The sequence below is a fragment of the Diospyros lotus genome, chromosome 5, assembly GCF_014633365.1.
Source record: "Diospyros lotus cultivar Yz01 chromosome 5, ASM1463336v1, whole genome shotgun sequence".
NCBI classification, from domain to species: domain Eukaryota; kingdom Viridiplantae; phylum Streptophyta; class Magnoliopsida; order Ericales; family Ebenaceae; genus Diospyros; species Diospyros lotus.
Window position 1 is genome coordinate 19,779,722 of NC_068342.1, and position 23,709 is coordinate 19,803,430.

The 23,709-nt window shown below is 39.4% G+C and overlaps 1 protein-coding gene across 10 annotated transcripts; it reads left to right on the forward strand.

The window, feature by feature from the left end:
• Nucleotides 1-15,118: 15,118 nt before the first annotated feature.
• On the forward strand, nucleotides 15,119-21,955 carry LOC127802560 (cyclic pyranopterin monophosphate synthase, mitochondrial). Of its 10 annotated transcripts, none has more exons than XM_052338417.1 (5): nucleotides 15,119-15,428; nucleotides 16,677-16,830; nucleotides 18,977-19,912; nucleotides 20,076-20,220; nucleotides 20,948-21,955. In XM_052338417.1, the coding sequence occupies exons 4-5, from the start codon at nucleotides 20,119-20,121 to the stop codon at nucleotides 21,536-21,538; spliced, it is 693 nt and encodes a 230-aa protein (XP_052194377.1). In that variant the 5' UTR covers nucleotides 15,119-15,428; nucleotides 16,677-16,830; nucleotides 18,977-19,912; nucleotides 20,076-20,118; the 3' UTR covers nucleotides 21,539-21,955. The 10 variants fall into 10 exon arrangements, with proteins under 10 accessions (XP_052194377.1, XP_052194380.1, XP_052194378.1 ...); XM_052338420.1 differs by having other exon boundaries at nucleotides 19,815-19,912; XM_052338418.1 differs by having other exon boundaries at nucleotides 16,786-16,830.
• The last annotated feature ends 1,754 nt before the right edge of the window (nucleotides 21,956-23,709 follow it).

The window sequence follows — 23,709 nt, forward strand, 5'->3', positions numbered from 1 at the left end:
GCGAATTTTGGAGTTACAGCCTGAGCAAAGAAGAGTAGATGCCTTGGAGAGGTATCTACGACAAAACCCACCAATGTTTTGAGGAAAATCGACAGGTGACCCTGCAATCAGTGAATATTGGTTGGACCAGACCGAGAAGATCCTACAAAGATTAAGAATCTTAAATAAGGACAAGGTTGAGTATGTGACCTATATGCTGGAAGAAGAAGCGGCCCAATGGTAGAGGTATATGCAGTGAGCGATACCTAACCAGATAGGATCTCAGGGGTCGGCGACATACGTAGAATTGGGGGAGGCACCCCAGATGTCGTGGGAACGGTTTAAGGAACTGTTCAACGGGAAATTCTTTCCCACTTGTAACTCCCCGCTTTCTCGGGCGCGTTATAACTTGGGACAATTCAGGGATAATAATTTTTTTTATTTCAAACTAATTCTAAACCATATCATTCCTCGAATCCACCCCAGAATTCCCATTCATTTTTCTCGAAAGAGAATCATTATACATATCAAATGCGGAAGCAAGGATAGAACTTGATACCTTAACATTAATCGAAATTCAGATCATCGTTCCTCAACATAACTTAATACATAGCTTAAGTTCTCAACTAACATTAATCTTAAATAAGATTATACATCATCATTCTTTAAAACGTTCAGAATTCAAAATAGCAAAACTTAAATACACGGGCTACATAACATACATTTCATTCCTCATACACTCTCCTAAGTGTCATTTCATGCCTCATTCATCCTCGTATCTGCTACAATCTCATTTGGAATGTTTGAATATTCCAGGGGCAAAGCCCAAGTTTGATGATGAATCATCTAAGTAAGGGTACAGAAAACATATTTCGTGTATGAATGCAATGTCTTACTCATTGTAAGGGTCAATTGCACCCTTCATGCTACTCACTATTTTTGTGGCCACCTCTTTCGAAGTCGGGGTGTACGAGTGCACCCTTGGTAAAGCAGCGGTGCTAATTCGTACTCCTTACGACCACAATGCGCGTGATCAATGATATCAACGTGTAAATATGCATTTCATAGTCATGTCATGTATGCAATCTATGTGATGGATACATATCAGAGCATGTCAATATGATGAAAGCATCCCTAAGGATCAGGGTTTGAAACATGAATCACCTACAACCAACAATTTTCCATAAAACTAAATCCAGTTGAGAAGTACCACTTACCTTCTCAAGTTTATTGAGCTACCTCGATATTCACGCCTTGCCTTGAAATTCATGCATCGCCTCGATTTGCGTGCAAATCGTCAAAATTTGCACAAGTCTCTTCAACTTTAACCTTAAAGCATCCTAATTACCATATTTATTTAAATAAATATTAAAACCTATTTTCTATGATTTCTTACATTTTCTTTCTATTTCTCATATTTTTCCTCAATAAATCCAAACTAAATATTCTTCAAATATTTTCTCAAATATTTCGTTATGACAATTCATAAAATAATATTCTTGAATTTTTAGAATTTTATAGGAAATTTTTACTTACCTTGACTTAGCTTCTTCGGCTTTCTCAATATGCGTGTTATATCCTCGAAATGCGTGCCCGAACTATTTTCTCGCCCAAAATCTCCGAAATATTAGTAAATATTCATTTCCCATTTTTTGGAATTTTTCCAATAATTTTTCAACATTTTTCTCAATTTCTTTTCCTTTTTTTTTTTTCCTTTCTTTTTCTTTTCTTTTCTTTTTTCTTTTTCCCCTTCTTCTTCCTTCTTCTTCTTCCTCCCGCCCCTGCAACTGCCATACGCCATTCTTCATATACATATATATATATATTCTTTTTTTTCTTCTTTTCTTTTCTTCTTCTTCTTCTTCTCCTCTTCCTTTTTCTTCTTCTTCTTCTTCTTCTTCTTCTTCTTCTTCTTTTTCTTTTCTTCTTCTTCTCTTCTTCCTTTTTCTTCTTCTTCTTCTTCTTCTCTCCCCTGCCTCCTGCGCGAAAAGCCACCTGCAACGCACGACCGGCTCCTGCCAGCCTCGTTGTCGCCCTTGCTAGCTGCTGCCAGCCTCACAAGCGCCTGCCAGCCTCACTGTCCATCCTCGACCTTGCCAGCCTCCGTCACGGCCATTGCTGCGCTTGCAGTAGCTCGCAACCGCTTGCTGTCGAGGCTATGGCCGCCTACAGCTGTGCAGTCATCTTTGGCTGCATTCTGCCTCGCTGGCCATCACTCCGAGCTCCACCAAGCTTCGCCACCACGCACATCTGGCCTCAACTCGCTGCTCGCAGCTCCGCCTTGCGCTTAAGCTGCCATAGCAGCCCCTGCTCCACTCGAACTTGTGGCCATGGCCCCTTAAAGCTTGTGGCTATGACCACTTACTGCTTTGGGCCGGCACCAATTGGCCTCCCTCTCTTGCGCAACTCTCTCTCTTGCCCATGCTCAGCCCAAGCTCCCTCTCTCACTCAACTCTCTCTCTCGGCCAAGTTCGAGCTCCCTTGCCTCTTCACTCTCCTCCTACCCCTTTTTATAGCCAAAGCACCGCCTCAAGCCTGCCTTGCTCATCCCTCTTGACGTGCAAACTTCTCCAAATCTTGTAGGGTATGGCTGAAGTCGTAGGGTATGGGCTTTGAAGATGCAGAGGCATGGAGTTGCAGACCATTGCGTGCCTGAGCACGCATTGATATAGGTATATATATAAATTATATATTACATTTTAAATTAAGAAAAATTACACATTTAATTCTAGTTTTACTTTTATTTCATCTATGCAACTCCCTAATTGTAAATATACCCTCAAACGCCAAATTAAATTGCATTACAATATCGAAAATTCATAATTAATAACTTCAAAGTTACTAGATAATGACGATTTTACCCCAGTGTTCTCACCGGGCTATTGTTTCATTCCGAAACTACTAAAGGGTTGCTCATTACTAAAAACTGAAGTCCCCTCAAGCTTCCGTTGACTTCCCGAAAGTCCTCTATGACAATTCAGTTTTGTAATCTAAATGGCAACTACATTTTAGCTATACCGAAAATCGTTCCCGACTCGATTTCTTTCAATACCATAAATCTTATCTTGGAACGCTGATCGAGATCGTATCATTTTCCTTAGACAATTTCACTCTGAGGTATTCCCTACAGTTGATTTGGTACTTATAACTACTATTAAGCCAATTTTTTGGTATTCTAAACTTATCTAAATTACGTGACAACCTTACGAAATATGGGTTCTTACACCACTTGTTGGAAGTTGGCTAGAGCTCGAGAGTTTATGAACTTACGCCAAGGGCCAAATATGTCTGTGGCCCAATATGAGGCTGATTTTTTTTTTGTTCATCAAGTATATGTTGTTGTATGGGATTAATGATGTGGAGAAGGGAAAAAAATTCTTACAAGGCTTGCGAATTGAATTTCAACAGCTGATGAGCTTGGTCCATATGGAGTCTTAAGCGGATATAGTTTTCAAAGCTATGACGGCTGAGGAGAATATGATGTGGGTGGCAGAACTAAAGGCCACAACAGTTCAAACTGGAGGACAATCAGAGAAATCCCACTTGACTTTGGGACCTTGGGATGGGAAGATCGTGAAAAAGGGTAAGGCGTGCTTTAAATGCAAGAAGAGGCACCCGGGCAAGAGGTGCGATAGCCAAAGCATTGTCTGTTACACCTGTGGACAGCCCGAGCATACCTCCAGAAATTGCTCGAAGGGAACAGTCCAAGAAGGTAAAGCCATAACAACAACACTAGTGAGCGTGATCTGCTATAATTGCAACCAGCACGGGCACATCTCGAGGAATTGCCCGAAGAAGAAAGAGCAACAGCTAAAGATTGAAAAAGAAAATGGGACCAAATAGGGGTGAGTCTATAATTTGACCAAGGAGGACGTAGAGGTAAATCCTGCAGTTATCCAAGGTACTCTCTTCATTTTGGATACTCCTATGCATGCATTGATAGATCCAGGGTCTACTCATTCTTTTATATCGCATGCTTTGGCTGGAAGTTTGAGAGTAGAAACCGAGTATATGGGGTGTCTTATGGTGATTTCGACACCTATGGGTAAAAGTATAAAGTCCTTAGAAATGGTGAGGGGATGCGAAATTAGCCTAAGTAATGTTCTGTTCCAGGCTGATCTGATTCTGTTAGAAGTATATGACTTCGACGTAATCTTAGGGATGAACTTATTGTCCAAATACGATGCCAATATAGACTGTCGTAGGAAGATAATGACCATAAGAAAACCCAAGGGAGGGTGGGTCAAATTTTGGGGACAAGGCGACCCCGAGATTGTAAAGATGATTTCAACAATAAAGGCTGCAAAGCTGTTAAGCCGAAGAGCTCATGGATTCATAGCTTATGCTCAGTTAGAAGAAAGAGAGGTACCGAAACTCAATGAGGTGCGAGTGGTACGAGAATATGATGACGTGTTTCCAGAAGAATTACCAGGACTACCTCCACCTTGAAAAATTGAGTTCTTAATTGAGTTAGTGCCAGGAACCCAACCGATATCAATTTCGCCATACCAAATGGCTCCAGCGGAGATGAAAGAATTGAAGAGTCAACTACAGGAGTTGACTGATAAGGGGTTCATTAGGCCACGCATGTCGCCATGGGGCATACCAGTGCTATTTGTAAAGAAGGAAGACGAGAGTCTATGGATGTGCATTGACTACCGTCAGCTAAATAAGGCCATTGTAAAGAACAAGTATCCGCTCCCAAGGATAGACAAGTTGTTTGATCAACTGTAGGGAGCGAAGGTGTTCTCGAAGATCGATTTGAGATCCGAATATAATCAGTTGAGAATTAAACCAGATGATGTTCCAAAGACGACATTTCGATCGAGGTATGGCCATTTTGAGTATTTTGTAATGCCATTCGGATTAACTAACGCTCCAGCAGCGTTTATGGATCTTATGAATAGGGTGTTCAAGCCTTACCTGGATCAGTTTGTGATCGTCTTCATAAATGATATATTGGTGTATTCTTCGAATGAGAGTGACCACGAGAAGCACTTGAGGATAGTGCTAGGAACCCTCAGGAAACACCAATTGTATGCTAAGTTCTCGAAGTGCGAGTTTTGGCTATCCCAAGTGGCGTTTCTTGGGCATGTGATCTCAGCCAAAGGAATCCCAGTAGATCCAGCTAAGATTGAGGTTGTTCGAGGATGGAAGTAGCTGATATGCATGATCGAAGTGCGAAGCTTTTTGGGATTAGCAGGCTACTATCAAAGATTTGTGGAAGGGTTTTTGAAAATAGCTGCACCTATGAAGAAGCTCATACGGAAGAAGGTAAAGTTTGAATGGACTACCAAGTGCGAGGAAAGCTTTCAAGAGCTTAAGGATAGACTGACCTTGGCACCTATGCTGGCAATGCCTAGTGGGCCAGGTGGATATGTTGTATACACTGATGCCTCGAAGGTTACTTTGGGTTATGTATTGATGCAGCATGGTCAGGTGATCACATATAGATCACACCAGTTGAAGAGGCACGAAGTGAACTACCCAACGCATGACTTGGAGCTGGCAACGGTGGTATATGCTCTGAAGCTATGGAGGCACTACCTATATGGGGAGACGTTCGATGTATTCACGGACCACAAAAGTTTAAGGTATGTGTTCTCACAGAAAGAGTTGAACATGAGGCAGCGACGATGGATGGAGTTCCTGAAGGACTACGACTGCACCATCTTGTATCACCCGGGGCGTGCCAATGTGGTGGCTGACCCTTTGAGCAGGACTGTGCCTACTATTATGGCCGGGTTGATGGCCTAGGAGTGGCTACTGATTGAGGCTTTTAGCCTGATGACGGTAAGTGTAGTGCCAAAGGGATCTTCTGTCCAAGTAGCTGGCATGACGGTTCGGCTGGATCTGGAGACCAAGATACGGGAGGCTAGTGGGAGTGACCAGCGTATACGTCTATGGGTAGATGAGCAAGGCCAACCCAAGAGTTCGGATTTTGTGATGCGAAATGGCATTCTCAAGTTTCGAGATAGAGTGTACGTGCTAAACCTTCGGGAGTTGAGGCAGAAAATTTTGGATGAAGCCCACAGGGCTAAGTATACCTTGCACCCAGGAGCCACGAAGATGTATCGAGATCTTCGAAAAATCTATTGGTGGCCGGAGATGAAGGGTAGTGTGGTTAGAAGGGTGGCACAGTGTGATGTATGCTAAAAGGGTGAAAATTAAGCACCAGAAACCCGCAGGGTTGATGAGACCTTTGGAAGTTCCCGAGTGGAAATGGGAAGATATCACGATGGATTTCATGATAGGATTTCCAAAGAGTCGAAGGGGCTATGATGCCATTTGGGTGGTGATAGACAGGTTGACAAAGTCAGCACATTTCTTGCCTACGAGGATGGATCAACCGGTACGAAAATTTGCAGAGCAATATGTGAAGGAAATCGTACAACTCCATGGTGTGTTGATAAGTATAGTTTCAGATCGGGACCCGAGATTCACCTCGAGGTTTTGGGAGAGTTTGCAGGAATGCATGGGGACCCAACTAAAATTGAGTACAGCTTATCACCCCCAAACTGACGGGCAATCAGAGAGGACAATTCAAATGCTTAAAGATATGTTGAGATCATGTGCCCTTGATTTTAAAGAAAATTGGGAGGAGCATCTGCCATTGGTAGAATTTGCGTACAACAATAGTTACCACGACAGCATCGGGATGGCTCCTTATGAGGCTTTGTATGGAAGAAAGTATCGGTTACCTATCTGTTGGACCGAAGTAGGGGAACGACATATGTTGAGGCCCGAGCTTGTGCAATAGACTACCGATAAGATTCGAATAATCCAAGAGATGATTCGAGCTGCGCAAAGCCGATAAAAATCCTATGTTGATCAAAGAAGAAGGGATCTAGAGTTTGAGGTAGGGGATCTAGTGTATCTCAAGGTGTCACCCCAGTATTTGGTGACGCGTGGAAGTGGTAAAGGAAAGATGAAGCCAAGGTATATAGGACCATATCCGATTGTGGAAAGAGTTGGACCTTTGGCCTATCGATTGGAACTTCCGCCTAGCTTGTCTGGGATTCATAATGTGTTCCATGTCTCCCAACTTCGAAGGCATGTGCCAGATCCAACCCTTGGAGTTCAAGTGGAGACAATTGAGCTAAGGAATGACTTGACCTACCCGGAGTCACCTAGATCAATTTTAGATCGCCAAACTCAAGTGTTGCGGAATAAAGAGATCCCGTTAGTGAAGGTTCAGTGGGGAAAGCACTCGGATGACGAGGCAACATGGGAACTTGAGGAAACAATTAGGAAGAAATATCCTCATCTGTTCGAGGAAATGGAAATAGAGTAGGAAATTTTTATATTTTCTTCTAGAAATTGTATTTCATAATGCAATAATTATTTAACCTTCAATAATTTCGAGTATGTTTCAAATTTTGACGACGAAATTCATTTAAGGGGGGGAGAATATAATACCCCATATTTTTGTGAAGTTGCCACTTATTTTAAATGAGATTAAAATATCGAAAAATATGCTTGAAATGGTAACAAGTGACCGAATCAACTGCAGAGAGTGCCCTGGAGCTTAGATACCTAAGGACAAAGGTATATCTTTGATGAGCGTCCCGATGTGAGATTTATGACACTGAAAGAAATAAAATAAGAGACGGTTTTCGGTTAAGCTAAGTTGTAGCCTAAAAAGACCGAATTATGGTAAGGGCTTCCCAAAAATCATGCATATCGAGTAATTTTGAGTTATTAATTTTGAGATTTTAAGTATCTCGATAAATTTGATGTTTGAGGGTGTAATTATAATTAGAGAATTATCTAAATGAAATAAGGATGAGATTATAAGCTTATGTGGTAAAATATTAAAGTTGAGAACTTGAAATAAGAGTCAAAATGTCATTTGGAAGAAGTTTGGGGTATTAGCTTGGATTTCAAAAGTTAAATTCATTCTAGTTTTGGATTTGAAAAGCCATTCAATTATAGGTTTGAGTCTTTGGAGTCCATGGCTAAGCTTGTGACAAGTGGCATAATGTGATTGGTTCAAGAAATCTATAAATAGAGGCCATGAGTTGATCTCAAATCATTCCAAGGAAGTTTGAGAGTTGAGGCATTCCAAGTGGAGGAGCTTGCTCTAGAGAGATGGGAGGAAGTTCTGCAAGAAGACAGGAAGAAAGCGGTGGAGAATCAGGCTCATCGGAGTTGCGAGTTTTCGCCAAAATTTGCCAAAATCAGTCATAAAAAAAGCGAGGTAAGTCCATTTTTTTGATAATCCTGTAGAGGGGGAAGAGAGGGTCACGTAGGTTCAAACGGGGTCGAATTGGAGTTAAAATGAGAAAGTTATGGCCGAAAAATCAAATCGAGGCGAAGCTATCCGAATCTGCTGTGCAGCGCGTGAAGGCGCGTGGCCCACTTTTTCAAGGTGCGTGAGAGCGCATGAGGGGCCTATTTTTCTTCAAGTTTTCTAGTTTTGTCCTTACTTTAATGCCCCTCAACCCTATGTAAAAATATTTGAGATTAGATTTACCGAAATATGTGTTTTCTGCAGAAACCTAGGCTGTTTGCAGTTAAACCGTACTGTCCGAGAGATAAACCAACAAGGTAAGATTCCTATACTCCAAATCCTGTTTTTATTCTTTTATGAGAGACTTCTATTGCATGAGACGTGTTTTGTGAAGTTCTTGTACGTAAACTCTTGTTGTTCTCTTACGTGAAATCATGTGGCTTATATGAAATATATTTTCTGAAAAATATATGCTGTTGGATTTTAACTGTTGCATTTATAAAATTCTTGTGGCCATACTATTGCACCTATTTGTTGTTGGCCTAGCGCAAAAGTCAGATATCCCCGGAGAGGCGCTATGCGTGCGCCATCGAGAAAGCTCTCGTGGGGAAGACCGTGAGCGTAAGGGACAATGGATGTGGTGCTTACATGAGTTCTATGAGGTCAGGCCAAGGTGACATGGTTAGGGACCTCCCGAGAGGCACTATGCGTGCACCATTGAGAAAGCTCTCGTTGAAGGAGGCTGACATGTTCACGAGGCACTTTAAAGTAGTTCTCGCTATTTTCCTCATATGTTTTATACTTGATCATGCATTGATATAAACAGTTTTTTTAGAGTTTCTCACTGGAAGATTCATCTTCTAATTGGACTATGTCCCTGAAATATTCAAACGTTCCAAGTTCGACAAGCAGCTCTAAGGGAAATGAGGTAGCTGAAGAATAAGTTTAATTTACTACTTGTAGCATGTTTATCATATCTTTATTTATGTACGAACATATGTATGTCTTGGATATGTTTATCTTACAAGAGATGATGTCCTTGTAATACATTTTATAGAAGTCTTAAACGATTTTATTTATGATAAATAAAACATTATGGTTGTGAACCATATCAGGTTTGATCTAGCTTCCACATTTGAAATTTTAACACCCGTCTTAGCTATTCGATTATTGGGTTTGTTAAGCTGAGAATGTGAAAATTAGGGTTTTGGGGATATTGTGTAATATACGATAGCAATTGTGATATGAAATTTTTTTATATTCTCGAAATCCTAAGTTATAACACGCTCGAGAAATATGGGGTGTTACACCTTAGCCCTAATTAAGAAGTCCACGCCAAGTATAACATCGAAGTCATCCAGCTGTACCACCATGAAAGGCAACATCCCTTTCCATGGACTCATGAAGAGCACCACCTCTGAGGTCGACCATTCCTCTTACACTCTAGGCTACAGAGTTTACTGCTTTGATGTGATTTTGGCATGACTCAACTTGCACCCTTAGTGCCATCATCATTCGGTCTGCCACAAAATTGTGCGAGGCTCCACTATCCACCAACGCATAACAGTCCACCCCATTTATAACAACCTATACAAGGATCAAGCCACCTACCGGAGTAGAGGCTTAAATCGCACCAATTAATACTTGGAGATGGCTCACTCAAACCTGGTCCTCATTCCCACCTTCAGGGCCTTACTTCTCATAAGCAATTAGGGCATTCAGTCACTCCTGAGTAATCACATGCACTATGCGGCCTATCGCATATAAAGTACCCACCTACCTTGGGTTTGCTTGTGTTGCTAACTGCACATTTGCTCTTGAATTTATAGCTGCCTTTTTGTTCCAACTTGCGATCGTCCCTTCTTTTCCCTTTGTCATTCGCCTTCCCACCAGCACCATTTGTGGCTTTTAGGGCTTGAAGGTCTATGAGGGTTTCCACACTGTAACCATAGCTAAAGGAAGATCCTTCACATCTTGCCTCCTTAGTTTTGTTTGGGCCCATGCTTGGTGGCCTAACATGAAGTTGAAGAGGCAATCCTCCTCAGTCATATTTTCAATATCTAGCATCAACGAGTTGAACTGCTTCACATAGTCCTACACTGATTCGATCTGTCTTAACCCTTTCAATGCTTCATGAGCTATCCATAAGCTGTGTGAAGGCAAAAATTAAGCCTTTAATTTCGCCTTCAGTTCGTCCCATGTCTAGATACGTGGCTTGTCCTTGTCATTTGCTGACATTTTGGTGTGCCACCACAACTTGACATCACTAGCAAGGAACATGCTTGCGAGTTGCGAGATCCACCTTCTCGCCATCAAGTATGTGAGTAGTCTTGAAGTACTGCTCCATATCCCATAAGAAGTTCTTGAGAGCATTTGATTCTCGCACTCCTATGAAGGCCTTGAGCTTAGGTACTTTCGACTTTGGGGTTGTCTCACCCCTACCAGAGGGTTCACTCAGCTTGGCGCGCTTGAGCAGGGAAATATCTCCTTCTGATGAGGCAATCTAATCTTTCAGTGCTGCCTTCCATGCCTTTGCTTGCGCGAGCAAGTCTGCCTCAAACTCAGCCATCCTGGCTACCAGGGTTTCCTCCCATGCCATTATCCTATCCTTCAAGGAAGTGCACAGATCATTCATAAGGGTTTGCAAATCCTCTATAGATGAGGTTGCATCAACTACTTTCTAGGTCAACGAGACTTCATTAGTGGGGTTCCTCTTTTCTACATAGGCTTCCAGATGAGAGACTCAGTCATGAACAACTTCGTTTCCACTAGGCATTTGTTTTACTCGTTTCTTTGCACAACAACCAACCTTGGCTTTGATACCAACTTGTCACAAGACTAGCCTTCAAGAATCCGAGCGGTGAGCTTGTGATGGCCCTAAGTCTGCCCACTTAGGTGAGCCTAGCACCTAACGAGATTAAGCACAGCACAAAAGAAAGCACATAAAGAAATACGAGAAAACTCCTAACTTTATATTCAAATCTGAGAATATAAAGAAAATGGTATGGGTTATGCTCTTTCTAAGCTACCAAAATCAATATCTAGCCATATATATATAGGCTACAATTTTACAAGTGGTTATCACACATAACCGTTCTATCAAACTCAATAAGGCTGCATGCATCACGTGAAATACTGTTTTTATGGGTCGCATGGCTTACCAGGCCGCCACTTGTCCGAATTGCCTTAGTCACGCGTGCGCAAGAGGCTTCGTAGGCGTGCATTGTGTGGATGTGTTCTACTTTTTGCGGGAGTGCGCGAGTTGTGCCTGCATAAGTGCTGCAACCATTCTCGTCGGCTGCTGATTATCTCTTAACATTAGCGTTTGACTCTATCAATGACTCAAGGCCACGTGGATTCCCCCTATGTCTCGCACATCTTAGCCTACTCAGCTTGCCTCTATGTCTCGCGCTTCTCGGCCTACGCTGCTGTAACGCCCCGCTCCCACTTACGGGTGTTACTCGTGAACAATCACCCGAATTGTCCACCTGCCCGGCCTTAGGCGAAGGGTGGATCGTGTTTCAAGATGAAACGCCCTAGGTGGGATCTAGACTCGTCCTTCCCTTCGCTGAATCCCAGGATTCGTTAGAGGAAATGGGCTTTAGCCACACTGCATTGGCTATAGGGAAAATCTCCTTTAGGCGCCCAATCACCATTTTCTCGTTAATTCTTTTTCATCGAAGAATTTTACCGGGCTCCAAAAAAAATCACCATTTGAACCAATCCATTGATGGATCACCAATTTTTGGAGGAAAAACTCATCATTTTCAATTTTTCAAATTTTTGGTATTTTCTCCTAAATACCCGAAAAATCCATTTATTTTGAAAATTCCTCCGGGGCCCAAATTTAATTAAGAAATGCCCCAATTTCTCCCAAAAATTCCAATTTTTTTAAAAAATTTGGCCGGCGGGGCCCCGCTAGGCGCTGGCCGCGCGGCCACCTGCTGGCGCGCGCGGCTGCGCGCCTGCCCGCGCGCGAGGGCTGCAGGCTGCTGCCTCCAGCAGCCTGCAGCTGCCCCCCTTTCACTCCCTTTTTCTTTTTTTCTTTTTTTTTCTTTGGGCTATAAAACCCCAAATTTTCTTCCAGAATTTATATCAATAAATAAACTTCACTTATCATCAATATTAGCCTATTTTTCTCCAAAATTTAGGCTTAAACCACACTCTTAATGCTTCCAAACCTTCCAAATAACATTTCACCAAGACTTAGGCTTCCTCATGCCATAAGCTATAATCCAATAACCCACCTTCTAAATGAAACATACATTCCAAGATATAACAAACACACATGTTCTTGGGCTTTAACAAGCCATCATCAAACAAAAGAAATTACATCCCATAATTTTTAGGCTTAAAAGAAAAGCCATTACCAACCAAATACAATAATTAAATCAACACAACAACAATGCTTCCATAAGCCATAGCAAGCTCTTGGGTCTTCATTCCCATGCTTTCCCATGCCATTCTACCTTGTATTGATTTTTCCATGCTTTCACAACCTATATGTGAGGATAAAAACCTCATGAGCTATTAAGCTCAATAAGGGTGCAATGCCAAATAAATATGAACATAACAAGTTATATGATGCCAAATGCATGCAAGTGTGGCTAGGTTTCTTTGCCCTCACAACCCTCCAAGGTTAGAGGCATCAACCCACCATTTCATCAATGTTCTCAAACTAACCTATGGCCATAAGTCTCATGAACATAAAAGAACATGCCAAATGCAACATATACATTTATGAAACATATTTAAAACTCATTGCAAGGCCACCCTCCCATGGGGCCAACCCTTACCTCTTCTTGAATATTAAATCTCCATTTCAAGAGAGCTTCCATCTTCAATTTCTTCCATCTAAGATGGCATTCCAAAAGAATTTTATTTTGCATACAAGCATACTAAAATGGAGAAAAGAAAGAATAAGGCTTACCTTAACTTCTTCTTCTTTTCTTCTCCATTTCCTTCCTCCATGAGAGACTTTCTTCTATCTCTCTTCTTTCTTCCTTCTTCATTTCTACAAATGGCCAAAAGGGAGACAAGTCTCCTACACTTCCCCTTTTATACTAGCATTTTTCAAATTCAAGAATGCATCCTAGCCATTCTTTTGGTGAGAACAAATCCTCACCCTCCAAACTAACACAATCCATGGCCTTAAGTCTTGCTTGAAATCCACCATTGGATCACCTTTGCCTTTACAAGACTTCATCTCCACCATTAAAAGAAAGCACACTTTTAATAGGATGGCAATCCATGCCATTTCTTCTCTTTAAATCCCCACCATTGGATTTATTCTCTATTTCAAGAATACATCTCATCCATTAAATCTTGAATTTCTCATTTAATTCTCATTTATTTAATTGAGACCATTTTCACAACATCACATTTGAGAGACATAAATCCCTCATTTTCCATTTAAATAAATCCCACCATTTTCCAAGCATTAATGGGTGACCATTTTCCCATTTTCCATTTGATTTATTTAATTCTCATATTTTCCAAGGCATTAATGGTGACCATTTACCATTTTCTTTTGGATTTTCCTTTAATCCAAATAATCATGCCTCTCATTAAATGCTTGAAAGACAAATTATCATTTCTTTTTTGCATTTAATTTAATCATTCTCCAACTCATAAATCCACACATATATATATATGCTCCCACATTTCTAATATATATATTTCTCTCTAATTTCCAAGATTATGCCAAGTGTCACTCTAAGATACTAACTTGGCTTCAATTCTTTATCTTGGACATCCATGTGGCATTACCACATTAATTCACCAACTTAGGGAAAATATAATTATTCTCCTCAAATAATTTAATATCCACCATTTTCCCTATTTCCAAAATTAATTTCCTTCATAGAATCACTCCAAAATTCCCAAATACTACTTGTGAATTTATTAATCCCACATATCTCCTCATAAATACCAAATTGGGATTTTTATTCACTTATACACCTAATTCCACATAGGAATTATTTTTAATTTATCAAAATACCCTTTATTGGATTTCTCTATCCAAATTACCGAAATACCCTTCTCATGGGCATTCTCAATCTCAAGGATCATCACTTTCTCAAGGGCATTTTTGGAAGTATACTTACTTCCTTTCCTATTTTCTTAACACCGATTACACCGGGTATTACAGCTGCCTACCTCGTCACATTTGCATTCTTTGGCCATTTGCCCGTACGTGACCATGCCCAGCCGTATCGTGCATCTCAACCATACTACAAAATGACTTGCTTGCTGGTGTTCTAGCCCTCAAAGCCCATTCTCCAACATGCTTGTTGCCACATTGGCACGATAACTCTCTGCTTTCCAACACTTGAGCCTATTAGCCACTCACGTCCTAGCTTAACATGCCACCCTCATGCCAACATGTCTCATAGGTGTAGGATACACACGTATAAGCATATCAGGGTTATTACACACAGGCACAACTAGAGAGGTTGGAGAACAGGAGAAGGATCAACCTCAATGTTTACGTTGGTAATTGGTTGGAGAAAGGCTAATTGTTATCCCCCTCTTTCAATACACTTTGCTCAACTATTTGTTTCTCTACTCTAACCGTTGGTTTATTTGTTGCTTTTACATAAAATTTTGTGAAGCAAAATCTATTTTTATTGAATTATTCGATAGAGTAAAATTATTTAAAAAATATAAAAAATTCTTTTATTTTAATATATAAATTCTCACTTCATCCAAAGCGAATTTGGGATATAAAAGGCCGCCTTTTTGAATCGAGGTTCACATTGAATCTTTTCGGGTGTTATTTTAGTGTTTTTGGAATATTTTTAATATTAAAATATTAAAAATTAAAATTATTTTCATAATTTCAAAAACATTTGGAAATCAATTCGTAATATTAAAAAATTATGAAAAAGAGGTTAATTCGTGGGCCGCCGCTCTGCCGCTCTGCGAACCCTTCTCCCTCTCGGGTTTACCTTCGTCACAGCTTACAGCTACTCTCTATTTCTCTGACCGTCTCCTTATCGTCGTTCCCCCTTGCCGCCCAGTTGCTCGGGGCTTGGTGCTCGGTGCCGCCTTCGATTCACAACTCCGATTGCTCGGTGCCGCCGTCTATTCATAAACCCAAACTGGGCTGAACCGCCGTTTCCGTGCAACACGAATCGTCGCTACCCCTTGCCGCCGTCGATTCACAAACACAAACTCCGATTACTCGGTGCCGCCGTCGATTCAGCTTAAACGGGTATAATTTCTTTTGTTTTTCTTCTTTTGCCTGTTTCTTGGTCTTATTTCTGGTGATTCTTGTATTGCTTCGTTTTGACTTGGAAGGGTCTGATTCCTTTCCGTAAGCTAATGATTTTACTTTCATTGTGATAATTTGATTGTGTTGTTATAATCTTTCAGAGTGATGGGAACCTTTTCTTGCTAGGGTTGTTGTTCGTGTCGCCCTAATTTTGAGGCTGCCCCTGTTTGATCAGATAAACTCATTCAGAATTATTACAAACTGAATTATTGTTGGTTTTCTCAATTTGAAAGTGAAATTTGTCTGGTGGCAGTTGAAGGGATGTGCCCACTCTCATTTCAACCCAATAGATGCTTAGCATTTAGCAGAGCTGACTCTGTTATCCATCCCAACCCCCCAACTGCTATGCTTTCAACGACTCTGTTATCTCTCTATCTTCTCCGTTCCTCTTAATTGTACTGATTCAAGTTGCTAGGCTTTCGTCTGGGAATGAATTAAAGTGTGAACTTGGTTGATTTGTTGATTAAATGATATTGGATTGATGTCCAAGAGACCATAGAGAAAGAGAATGATGAAGTGGAGGAACTTTTATAAATTATGTTTTGTTTGATTCTTTTCTTTTCTTTTCTTTTTTTAATTTATTGTTTGTTTTTAATTAGTAAGTCATGGTTCATGCATGTTAGAATTTATGTTTATATTTGTTTGAATACATTATGGAATTTATGTTTATTTTTAGATTAAATAACTATTTTTAATAATTTTCTATATTAAAAATTATATTTACAAAAGGCCTTTATATTTTTTTTATTTACACATTTCCTGGCATTTCTGTTGCCTCCTTTTTGAAAAATGTCATTTCCCCCTTTCTATTTCGTATCGTTTCTGTTTTTAGTTTTCATTTCCGTGCAACCTAGCTGCCGTTTGTGGGTGTGGCACTGTGGTTTCTCTATTGCAGTATGTTCCTAATTTTTTGTTGGATTCATTTGTATTCATAAAGGTTTTTCCAATGCTCAGGTTGGTCTGCTTACTGTGCATGTGTATGTATATGTTTGTGTATGTGGGCTTGTTTTGGTTCAGTGGCTTCGTTTATTTGTTTGTTTCTTGGAACCCCTCTAGAGATGGGTTCTGTTGGTTGGGGTTTTGGCTTTGCATGACTAAGCTGTAAGTAGCTGCTACATACATTATAATTTGTTTCATATTTTGGTTAATGCTGGTTCTTGTTTACTGGTCTGTAATGTTCATTTCCAGAGTAACTTAACACCTGTGGATCTAAGCTGGTTTCAACTTTTAATCAAAAACCAAGCTCATGAACTGATCTGACCCATTGGAAGAATGAAATAATAATTGATGTTTACAGGAACCAGACTAAAGCTAAAAGTCTCAGACTCTCAGTCATCACTATGTAAGCTGTAGTTTGAACCTTTCCATGTTTTAGTTTTTTTGTCTAGAAGCTGAGGGTATCTTGTTCATTTGATTGTCTTAATGAATGCTATATTGTTGTTGTTTAAGAACTTTTGTGAAATACAAATTTATAGACTTTCAAGCCCTTTCCCAGCACTGCAAGAATCTGCTCATCTGTATGTTGGAGTAAAAGTGATAGGGTCAAAATATTCTGTGTGTCAAGTAGAACTCAATTTCTTCAAATTTACTTTTATCTTGATTCTCCTTAAATGATTTTTGTATGCTTATATGCCAATGTGAATTAAATCTTAAACCAAATCCAAAGCATACATTAAGAATTACAATGCAAGTATTTTTCTTCATGGGTTTTTCCAATAAAGTCTAGTTGTATCTGATATGCTCTCTTTAGGCAGTTGCTTGGTTGAAAATGAATCTGCTTACGGGTAGGGATGTGAATAGGTCCCCAATTAACCCCATTTACACACTTGGTTTAATAGATTTTCAAATAAGGGTTATACTATACCCCATTTTTATACTTGTTTTACTTGTACATGGGGTTAATTGGGACCCATTTACATCCCTACTTATGGGTCATGGTTCATCATTTGCAGTAGGCTTTTCAATGCATAAGACATTACTAGGCTTTTCAATGAATTTCCAGATATTTTGTTTCTCATTCATCTATCATTCAATGGCCTTAGATATCTTGAGGCATCTCTATCATGGTATCAATTTTATATTCATTGGAACTCCAACAAAAATTCAGTTTCAGCTTTACTTAAAATGCCTTAGATATATTTTTTTAAACACTTACCTAGGTATTTGAATTCATTTTCCTGCTATCTGAAGCCAAATGGGTGACCAGCCTCAACAGGGTTAGTTGACAGGCAGAAGCTACCCTGTATGCTTGTTTCTCTAGTCCAAACCAACCAAATGACCAGCCAGAATGTTTTCTGCCTACGGTGGCAGAAATTGCCACCTATTGGCTTCTAGGTTTTTCTTATTCCTTCCGAGGTGTTGTTTGAATATTCGTAAGTTAATCTTCATATTTTACAACCAGTTTTCTTGCATTTTTTTCCAGTTTCAGTCACTTCATCTGTTTTGGATGCAGTGTATGCTGTGCTTGGGTTTACATTCCCACTTAGGAATTCACTTATACCTTTCTGTACAGGGTTCTAGTATTCTTCTCAATTTGGTACCTTTCCAACTAGCAATAAGCTTGTCAGTACTTTCTTCTAGTTCATTTTGGGCATATCAGATCCTAATTAACTCATGCAATTGCCCTGCTTCATTGTATATATGTAGGTTTAGTTCTTAGCATGTTGTGTACACATTTCAATATGGCAAACATTGCAGTGAATCATTCACTTGGCCAATACTAATTAATGTAATGCTGCTATCCAAACACAAAAAAGGGATAACCCCTATATTTATTGCTTTGTCTCCGAAATCAGCTTTCAGTAATGGGGATTGAACCATGGGATAACTCTCTCATTTTGCTGCTTCTTCGTTTCTTCAATTGAACCAATGGAAGGAGATAAATCTTCTTTTCCTATTGTTGCACCAAACAAACAGAATCCAAGAGGATCCCTTGAAAAAAATACAACTCTTGGTTTGAAGAATGATTCCTCTGCCATGGGCTTCAAATAAATAAATAGCTTGGGCTTCAAGAGAAACTATTTTGTTCTTAGTCCTTTTTTTTTGGTAACACTAATCCCTTTTTCATAAATTCCAGAATGCAGGGATTCTCCTAGTATTTTGTAAAATCTCAAGGGTGTTGGGATTTACCAATGCCCCTGGATTACTAAAAAGGAAATATTCTTTTAACTTCCTTAAATTTAAATTTTTTATTTAAAGAATAAAACAGTAACTGGACCCCTTTCGTCAATGTCTGTTATGCAAGGGCAATTCGTGTAAATCCAAAGTTGGTATTGTTAGACGTGTTTGGTGTTGGTGGTAATTCTCATTCATTTTTTATTTTTTATTAAAAAATCAAAACTAAACATTGTGTTTGATAGTATTGTCATTTTTTAAAATTTTGAAAATAAAATTGAAAGTGATGTTTGATAAAAATATTGTGTTTTATCAAGTGATTAAGTATATATGCTAAATAATATTTAACAAAAATTTTTACTTATATTTTTCAGTTGATAAAAGGGGTATGGCTGGTTGGTCATCAGAGGTTGGGTTGACTAAGAAGGTGTGGCTGGTTGGTCATTGGAGATTGAGTTCATGAAGGGGTTGGTTGGTCAGTTGAATGGAAGCAAAATATAAAGTACAAAGACACCAATTTGGTTGGAGATTGACTTCAACGGATTGGTATCCTTTGATCTTGATTGCTCTTCAGCTGAATTTGTGAACTGGGTGTGTGATATAGTGCACTGATATGAAGGTTTCTATAATGTTACATATATATAACCATATATGGGTGTGTACCATCTCCTGATAGTCATATATAAGAGATCCTGTAAGAAGTTCCAAGTCACCTGGGTCTAGTACTTCAGTCTTCTAAGGAGGCAATAAATTAACCTAGAAGAACTGCAAAACAGCATATCTTGTCTTTCATTGTATATGCTCAAATTCAACTATGCTAGGATATTGTTCGTAGCATTATTGGTTCTCAATTAACATGTAAATTTTATAGTGCAGAACCCCACACATTAACAAAATTAGAAAATGTTGTTCACAACTTCAGTCTCACAAACTGATATTTCTCAACCTGCTAGTGCTAAGATATCTCATTGGAAAGTGTTGGAACATCTTTATTAAATTATGAAAGGGTTAGCCGTGAAGGGTGATTTTCAACTGCCCATATCTTAATATTTGTTTACTATGGTGTTCAGTTTCTTGGTCTGAAGTCACATCTTTTGTAAATACGGGTTCCAAATTTCAAGAATGCCAAGTAAAGATAAAGTTTATAGTTGTCAAGATTATATAATATCAATCATATTACTCAGCGGTGTGTGTTTCTGTGTTCTTTGTCAGTGGTTGTCTTTGTTCAAAGATACCAATCCATACTGCAAAGAAACCACCATCAGATAATTGTTCACTGGGCAATTCTCTCTGACAATATTTGCAACTGGGTATGAATCTAAATCTCCATTTCTAGTTTCTTCTCCTCCTCAGTTAGTCATTATTCTTGATTTTTATCTTTCCAATGAATAAAATAGTACATGTTTGTAAAAATGCATCTGTGGGATTTTGTTTCATGTGGGCTTGGTATTTTCCCAATTGGATTTCGTGTAGGTCTTAAGTGCTTTCCCCAAGCGAATCTTATCTCTGGCCGGTCATGTTTGTTCGTCGAGTTGCTGGGGCATTGCCGCCAGCGAGAAGGTTATTTAGCAGAAACAACAGTCATGATCTTTCCAGTTCCATTGCCGAGCTTAATAAGGTATCAAATACTGTTTCCTGCTCAGCTTAACCTCAATCCAAATTCAACTTGATATGGGTGTTTGTAGATATAATTGAATATAGATTGTAAAGCTGTTTCCACTCTTCTGTTGCTTTTTATCACTTGTCTTCAACTGCATTATAGGAAAGAGGTGCTGGCTGAGTTTTGGTTAAATTAGTAATATCCTCATGAATTTATGTAGCATAGAGGGCTTGAGACTTGATTCAGCTGCAAGTCTAGCATTAAAGGTCTTGCAGATAAAAGAAAAAAAAATCAAAAAAGAAAGGGAAAAAAATGAGCACCTAGTTTAATTTCAAATGTTCTATTAATTGTCTATCTCATACAGCACCCAGGTTTTGGCTGCTTATTTCTACATATAAATGGGGACATGCAATTCTTTCACTGCTTGCCGGCACTAATCAATGACTGGAATCTCCACATGTAGGACAATGGAGACATGGGAGTCTTAATAATGATTGAAGAAAGACCACAATAGAAACGAAGACCTAAATGTACGTTAGGAATAACTAAATAAATTTGATTTGGTAGCCATAGTTCAGTACTCGTTTCTGAATGTTAAATATTATGTTGAAATAAAGAAAGTACAGGTATTGTTTGTCAATATCAAGATATGGATGTGTCCAACAACATACCTCATGCATCAATGTGCTTTACGTTCTTCATTTTAAACTGCTTACATTAAGATCTCCTTGGACCTTGGTTGCAGGAGATGGAGTCTATATTTGGTGAACCTCCTCCAACTAATCTTGCCAGTTCAGGTAACAACCAGTTTATGGTCCAGGATTCTCAGTCTCCATCTCCAAAAACTAAAGAAATTGAAGTTGGCTTCACCCATATTGGCAGCAAGGGGGAAGCTCAAATGGTGGATATCTCCGTGAAAGAAATTAGCAAAAGGGTGGCTGTTGCGAGTTGCAAAGTTATTCTGGGTAAAAAGGTGTTTGATTTGGTCTTAGCCAACCAATTGGCCAAGGGAGATGTGCTAGCCGTGGCAAAAATTGCAGGCATAAGCGGAGCAAAGCAGACAAGTAGCCTCATCCCGCTTTGCCACAATATCCACTTGACGAATGTACGCGTTGATTTGACACTAAATCCGATTGACTTCAGTGTCGAAATAGAAGGCGAAGTTGCTACAACAGGGAAAACCGGCGTGGAAATGGAAGCAATGACGGCAGTGACTGTTGCAGGTCTGACAGTGTATGATATGTGCAAGGCTGCTTCCAGATATATTCAGATCACCGATGTAAGGCTCGAGCACAAAACTGGTGGCAAAAGCGGGGAGTGGTCAAGGGACAAGTAATGGGTTTCTGAACTGAAGTGGGAATCGCATAAAAAGAAATGGGCATAGTTTGATATCACTGGGGCCTCGTGTGCCAGTTTCTCATGATACCCCAAGTTAGCCAATGCAAGATGAGGCTGGAAGATAGGAGAAAGCTCAAGGATGAATGCCATCAAAAGGGGAGGGGGGGGGGATGCCCTTCACAAGAAAAGTCGGCATTGTGTTCCTGGGGACTAGCTTAGGGCCTTGTTCTGTATTTATTGTCATTTCTTATTAATTAAATTCTAGTAACTTTATTGAATGTGTTAGATAAATGCACCTACGTATCAACTCCCATATAAATATCCACGTCAATATTCCTATTGTGGAAAAATGGGAACCTCATTTCAAAATTCTTATACATCAAGTTGGCAATAGAAAGGGGATGGTTCTGAATTAGTATAAGCCCCAATCAGAGTTTTTACATGTTTCTATAATTGTTTTGTTACATCTATATTTGTTTCATTTTATGCCACTCTTAAGATAAAAATAAACTGAATTTATAACTCTGATCGCCTATCTAGCTGGAGTTCTGCCAAAACCAAGGCTGAAAGAGCCAACCTCATCACAATCTGCAAATATCACCTAATTTATTAATGTTTTTAATACATAAACCCACCACTACCTACCTACCCACATACATACATATATATAGTCCACTTACAAAAATAATACATACCAAAACCATAATTACATGGTAGCAAAGTTAAATGGACTAGCATACACCACACAAAGGCCTCTCAACAATTTCTCTTTGGTGTTTTCCATGCAAGCACAGAGAGGTGGCGGTGACCAACATAATATATATATATTTTTTTGGCGTGATTACAAAAATTTTCTGAGAATGTTTAGATTGAGTCATAAGATAACTACTATTTGTGAAGGTGAATGTATTGTCTTAGCCTTACGACAGTACGCATGGACCATTACATTTGCCTTATATGGTCAAGTCTACTCAAGATAGTATTAATGATACTCAAGATCTACATCAATTGACACGTGTACATCTTCCTTGGCTCACACTCGATCTTGACTTATTATCTAAGCCACCTTTGACCTCAGTCCAGTATTAGGGCCACCCTTCGCTTGATCTAATTATCCAACCCATTTTTAGCAGCAATATATCTTATTTGGGCAAAGCTTTGTACCTAATTTTAAGTAAAGGGTTATATCTAAACTATTATAAATAGAGTAGGATCTATAAGGTAAGTATTCTTAATTAAAATTTCCAGCTATCTTGCTCAATTCTTGCTATTACTCTACATCTAACTTAGGCATTGGAGTAACTTTCCTACCCAATCGAGGGACAATTTCGTAATTCCCTTCTTGCATAAGTTCATCTTAGAGATTTATGATTCAAGACATCTAAATCAATTATTACACTCTCAATAAATATATTGATGATTAATTTTTTACATTATCAACCATGATTTAATCCCTTACCAACTAACAATAAAGGGTGTTTCCTCAACCATCAATACCACCATGATGATAAAAATGATAAAAGATTGGATGATCCACGTCAACAACTGAGTACCCCTATCCTTATGGCCACAAGGTAAACACTAAGCCCAATTCATCCCTATTATGGCATTTTAAGTCCCATTAACAAAAGAATCTATTGTTGCTCAAATACAAAAATAGAATTTATGTTGAGGGATCTGTTTTCAAGCTTTCAGAACTTTGCAAGAAGGAAATCGTTAGAAGGCGCAAGGCATTCCTCATGCAAAGCCTCTAAAACTTAAGTTAGATTCTTAGAGATTGCAGAAGAAATTGTAGAGCTCTTGAGTGAGTAAAAGTGACTTGAGAGGATAGATCCTCCTCTATTTATAGTTAAAATTGTTAGTGTATGCCCTACAGCTTAAGAGTTAAGTTGTAGTTGATACACTAAGTATTATAGCCTAGGCAACCACCTTCAAAAGGTTGTTGCTTAACCCAGACTAATATACCTAGGACTCCCCCTCTGGCATATCGATGTGGGATTCAACATGTTATAGTAACACATGCTAGCTATCCCCCTCTCGAGATATGTAGAATCCCCACTACACAACCCCTACCATCGTCGGACCAGCGAGTTGACTCTGATACCATATTGTCACAGCCTAGGCAACCACATTTGAAAGGTTAATATAGTGTGTGTTACTAGCGTGTCT